Source organism: Chrysochloris asiatica, unplaced genomic scaffold (genome assembly GCF_000296735.1).
Source record: "Chrysochloris asiatica unplaced genomic scaffold, ChrAsi1.0 scaffold00242, whole genome shotgun sequence".
NCBI classification, from domain to species: Eukaryota; Metazoa; Chordata; class Mammalia; order Afrosoricida; family Chrysochloridae; genus Chrysochloris; species Chrysochloris asiatica.
Genome location: NW_006408760.1, coordinates 412,640 through 418,621, shown reverse-complemented (window position 1 = coordinate 418,621; position 5,982 = coordinate 412,640). Strand labels below are relative to the sequence as shown.

The following is a 5,982-nucleotide window of genomic DNA, read 5'->3' as shown; positions in this document are numbered from 1 at the left end:
AAAAATTGCCTTTTCCTTTTAGAATACCAAAGATGACAGCTCACAGTATATAACAGGTTGATTTTCATAATCAGTATAACTGCAGAGCAGTAAAGACAAGAAAAATTTGAGAAAATAATAGGTAAATAAAACAAAACAAAAAAACCAACTCCTTAGTCACATAAGTACATGAAAACAGGAGGAAGAGAACAACTTTTTCTTCTTTTTTTAATGAAATCCATGCACAAAGTTTGATGTTAGGTCAGGAAAAGTACAAACTCTAGAGATTCAGAGAGGTAGATTACAGTTTATTTGTATATTTTATTTTGTCTTTTTGCTAAAAATGTATAAATTCTTTGATCAGTTATTTCATATTATTAAAATCTTATAAAAATATACCAGTTTATACAGTTTGGAGTTTTTCCTAGGAAGAATCTAGCATATATAACCATCCCTCCCAGATGTTTAAGATAATCATAGCATCTAATATATATTGACTCTGCTCTACGAAAACTACAAAAACCTTTTATTTTACAAATGAATCAAATCAATGCATCCTATTGTAGAATTCCTCATCTCAGGTTATAATGTGAAGTGTCTGAATATTTCCTACTATTTATTACATTGTCAAGGTTTATCCTTGAAACATAACATCTAATAAGGACTAAATTACTATAGAAAATTTCTCATAGCCATTTCTTCTATTACATCATTCAACTATGCATCCTTTGATGAACTTTGGTTTAAGGCTTTCATGCATGCAAATACATTTTCTACAGGTTTTCCTCAATATGAATTTTATAATGATTAGTAAGGGATGATCTGTGATTGAAAAGTTTCCCACATGTGCTACATTCATAGGGTTTCTCTCCAGTGTGAATTCTCTGATGTGCAATTCGTGATGAGCTCTGTCTAAAAGTTTTCCCACATGTATTACATTCAAAGGGTTTCTCTCCTGTATGAATTCTCCGATGTTGAATAAGAGCTGAACTTTGGCCAAAAGATATTCCACATTCTTCACATCGATATGGTTTCTCTCCAGTATGAATTCTCTGATGATTACTAAGGGATGAGTTACACCTGAATGTTTTCCCACATTCATTACATTTATAAGGTCTTTCTCCAGTATGCATTCTCTGATGTTGAATGAGAGCCGAACTTTGTCTGAAAGCTTTTCCACATACTTTACATTTACATGGTTTCTCTCCAGTGTGAATTCTCTCATGAATAATAAGTGTTGAGTGGGAACTTAAGGCTTTACCACATTCATTACAATTATAAAACTTCTCACCAGTATGAATTATTCGATGTCTATTCAGGCGTGAAATAGAAGTGAAGCCTTTTCCACATTCATTACATCTATAAGGCTTTTCTCCAGTGTGAATTCTCTCATGTTGGATAAGTGATGCACTCTGACTGAAGGCTCTCCCACATTCACTACATTTAAAAGGTTTCTCTCCAGTGTGAATTCTCTGGTGATAACGAAGAGATGAGCTAGACTTAAAGGTGTTTCCACACTCATTACATAAATAAGACTTTTTTCTGGGATGAATTCGCTGACATCCAGGAAGTGATGACTTCCGACCTGGATTATATTTACAGGGATTTTCTTGAGCATGGATTTTTTGATGTATAAAAAGGCCTGATCTTCGGCTGAAAGATTTACCACATTCTTTACATCTGTAAGATTTCTCCACAGTATGGGTTCTTAGGTGTTTATAAAGGGATGTACTAAGAGTGAATGCTTTCCCACAGTCTTTACATACATACGGTTTCTCTCCAGTATGAGTTATTTGATGTTGAATTAGAGCTGAACTTTGGCTGAAGGCTTTTGAACATTCTTTACATTTAAATAATTTTTCTCCAGTATGGTTTTTCAGATGTTTACGAAGGGATGAATTATTAGTGAAGGTTTTCTCACATATATTACATTTATAGCGTTTCTCTGCTGTATTGACTTTTGGTTGGTTAAGCGAGTCTGAATTCTGTTTGTAGCTATTTCCTTGCTTTTCACATTTTGAGGGTGATTTTTCTTTATTTACAGTATGTTGCCTAACAAGGTCCAAGTTCAGGTTGAAGTTCTGGCCAAATTCAGTATTTTTATGGATTCTTTCTAGGATTTTTTTGTGAGTGACTGAAATTAACTGAAAACTTTCCTTTTTATTAGGCTGTTTCTTTAACCTGTCTTCATATGTGCAGGGTCTTTCTGATGTAAAGTCCCTTGGGCCATTCCTTTTGGATCTTTTTATTATCAGTTGCTGAAATGATGAATCTTGTGTTTGAGTTGACTTTGTGATTTTTTGACAGTTCTTCCAGCCTACAAAGAGAAGAAAATGAAGATGTTTCATGTAATATCAGAGTATCTGGCTACTGTGACTAAATATGTAGAATAAATAAACATTAATGTTTAAATAAGGTATCATAATCTTGCCAGAAACAGTAAAAAATAGGAAAGTTATATACTATGTAATAAAAAGTAGATGGTAGCAGATATACTAGGGTGAACAAAAGAATAAAGCAACCGCAACTTAAAGAAAGTGAGAATATAAGATTGGCTGGAGATCTAATAGAATGCAGCAATCAAATTTAATAAGAGGTGAGAGAAGGGAAGCCTACTCTGGGAAAGGCAGCCTGGAATCAGAGTCCAAAGTCTATGATAGACTACTAATGTAACTCCATGACATTTCTGTTCTTTATGTATCTGGAAAATTTACCTTTACCCACATGCCAAACTCCTTCGAATCCTTCAGGCTCAGCTCAAAAGTTAATCCTTGTGAGGGTTGGAAATGTAAAGGTAAACGTTTTGTAGCAAGGAAGGGAGTGATTAACTTTGCAGTCCAGGAGCAGAGGTCCCTGGGACCATCAAGGGAGAAGACCAGAGGACCCTACCCAGAGAAGCAGTGACGCCAGAGATGGAGGCAGAGACAATGACGTGGCGAGATGGAGCATATGGGGACTTTAGACCCAGAGAGGAAGAGGGGCTGTGTGCTGACTACCGGGGGGCAGGCTTGTAGTATATACCCTTTGGTTGGTTGATGATGCATGGAGGGGATTGTAACCATAGCAATGAAATGATATATGATAGGATAAATGTAAAACTAATGTTCTCCCATGTAAGCTATCACATAATTCACAATAAAACATCAAAAAAAAAAAAAAAAAAGTTAATCCTTCTATGAGTCCTTTCTTTACTCTGAACTTTCAGTTCATTCCTAAATGACCACAAATAAATCTTAGTTCCTACTAGAATATGATACTAAGATTTATTTGTGGTCACTCTTATGCTCTCACGCTCTTTAAATGGGTAGGCTTTGTTCTTTTGTTTACCCTAGTATATCAGCTCCCATTAACTATTTTCATATATTACATAATTTTTCCATTTTTTCCTCTTACTATTTTCTGTCAAGAAATTCTGGTATGTTCCAGTAGGATCAGTATTGGACTGCTAACCACAAGGTTCATGGTTCAAACCCACCAGCCACTCCTTTGAAACCCGGTATAGAGTCACTATGAATCAAAGCTAACTCGACAGGACAAAAACAACTATGTCAAAAGCAGATCAGCATGTCACATTGACCTACAGATCAATCCTCTTCATGGCATCCCAATTATATATGAGATAATTATATATTGTGTTGTTAGACTTCCTTAAATATAGCATCTTTCTCCATTTGAACACTGTTAAATATTCTTAATTCCTTATAAATTTCATATATACTTATAAAAATGAGTTATAAACACAGATGATTGTCATTATTAGTGGTAGCTATGTTCTATAAAATTATCACAAACACTGAATTTAGTAAATACAGAAGTATTGTTTCTAGAGGAAATACTGGGTTACATGCTATAACATTTTCATCCGCCAATCAATGTACAATCTTGTTTTATTTATGTATCTTTAAAAAGACACTTCATTTAATATATGTTGCTCATTTATTAATATATAGCTCATAGCCAACAGAACTATAACTCTTGTCCAAATGAAGCTTACCCAATATACATATATTTTTCATAGGCACATCATAGAGTTCTGGTAAGGACTTTACAAAATCAATAACAAAAAACACATACATTAGATGTTAAGATGCTTGATTGTCTTTTGAATCTTGGTTTCCCTTGGCTACCATTGTAAAATAGACACTTGAGGGGGAGAGAAAGGAATAGCCAGAAACATCACAATAGAAAGCCTATAACTGATTGGAATACCTAAAAGGGTGCTAGAACTTGCCCAGTGAAAAGAGGCTTCCTACAAAGCCTTTGCATTGCATAAGACCATAGGTGGAAACCTGAACACCATCCAGAATCTTCTGAGGTAGGAAATTTCCACTTGAAAGGACAAGCAGACCAACCTGGAGCAGCTAGAGGAACAGAAGATGCTTCTTGAAAGAAAGACCGGCAGGAAAAAGCAAAAACAATAACAGCAGTCCGATTAACTACTACAAGAACAAGCAAGTTGTTCGCCCAGGAGCCATCAAGGCAAGTGGTTGGGTCCCCTAAAAGCAAACCCACTTCTAAGACTAAGACCCAAGGGGAATACACGAGCAGGCATTTGGTCTGGCTGGTGACCACGTTGGCCACGAATAAGGGGAAGTGGGGAAAAAAATAGCAATGAAGTTCTGAGTTAAGTCTGACCATGTTCAATAGATTCCTGTGAACCTGGGTTGAGGCCTGGTTGGCCAGTAGTATGGCAAGACTTGGGGAACTCTTGGACCCAGAGACAGTGACATGGCCACAAAGGACTAGAGTGGAAAGTGAAGCATCCAGATGATATGAAGTGAGGGGAGATGCACAAGAACACCCACACTTGCAGATAGTACCCACTTGACCTGGCTTCAATGGCTGGCTGATAAGAACTTGACTAGTAGAAGGAAGAAGAGGGAAAACAAAGTAATCTGCTACAATTTGATGAACTTGACCTATATTTATGGATGTAGTATCTCAAAAGAGGGAACAAACTTTTACAGCGAGGATCATTTCCAAGCCCTCGGTACACAGGGTTGACAGGGATAGGCAACTTAGACATTGGCTACCCAAAATTGGGGGTGGGGTGGGGGGAACTACAAAGGCAGGAAGTGACTGGCTTACAAGCTTTTAAGAGAGAGCCTAGTTCCAGAGGGTGCGGGGAAAAGGTAGAATCTCTACTGAGTGGTTTCCAATCTGTTGGGACAGGGCTGATGAAAGGAGATGAGGCTAAGAATCTTGTAGTACAATAGTAAATAATTGCTATCAGGACTGATTGTGAGGGTCAGAATTGTAAAGGCAGATGTTTTGTAACAAAAGGAGTGGAGTAGCTGATATTGCAGTCCAGGAGCAGAGGTCCCTAGGACCATCAAGTGAGAAGAGTGGTGTGAGGGACCCTACCGAGAAGCAGTTACGCTACAGATGGAGGCAGAGACAATGACATGGAGAGATGGAGTGGCTGGGGACTCTGGACTCAGGGAGGGAGAGGGGCTGTATGCTGATGGCCAGGAGGCAGGCTTATGGTGTGTACCCTTTGGTTGTTTGATGATGCATGGAGGGGATTTTAATCATTTTAATGAAACGAAATATGATAGGATGAATATAAAGCTGATATTCTCCCATGTAAACTATCATACATAATTCACAATAAAAACTTAGAAACAAAACAAAACAAAAAAACACATACATTTGAAAAATTTAGCACTAAATAGATCATGAAAAAGATACCTATTTACAGTATGAGAGCTAAAACAACAGGTAGGATATTGTCTTATTTGATCTAAGATGGGAATGTGTGTGCCAGGTGACTCATTTTTTTTCCCCCCAGCTCTGTGCATGTCTGCAAAAGTGCCGCAAGTATTGATTTGAGGGGCATACATTCTGTCAAGTAAGAAAATGAAAAAATATAGAATCTGTGAGTAATGAAGATTGTTGTCAGGTGCCATTGAGTCGGAACTGACTCATAGCGACCCCATGCACAGCAGAACGAAACAATGTCCGATCCTGGGCCAACCTCACTACCGCTGCCACACTTGAGTC

The 5,982-nt window shown here is 37.3% G+C and overlaps 1 protein-coding gene across 1 annotated transcript in view; it reads right to left on the bottom strand.

The window, feature by feature from the left end:
- Positions 1–752: 752 nt before the first annotated feature.
- Positions 753–5,982, bottom strand: part of ZNF354A (zinc finger protein 354A) — a 27,103-nt gene continuing 21,873 nt past the window's right edge. Inside the window, exon 4 of the mRNA XM_006873485.1 lies at positions 753–2,296. Coding sequence (XP_006873547.1) covers positions 753–2,296 — 1,544 coding nt within the window. The remainder of the gene's footprint in view (positions 2,297–5,982) is intronic.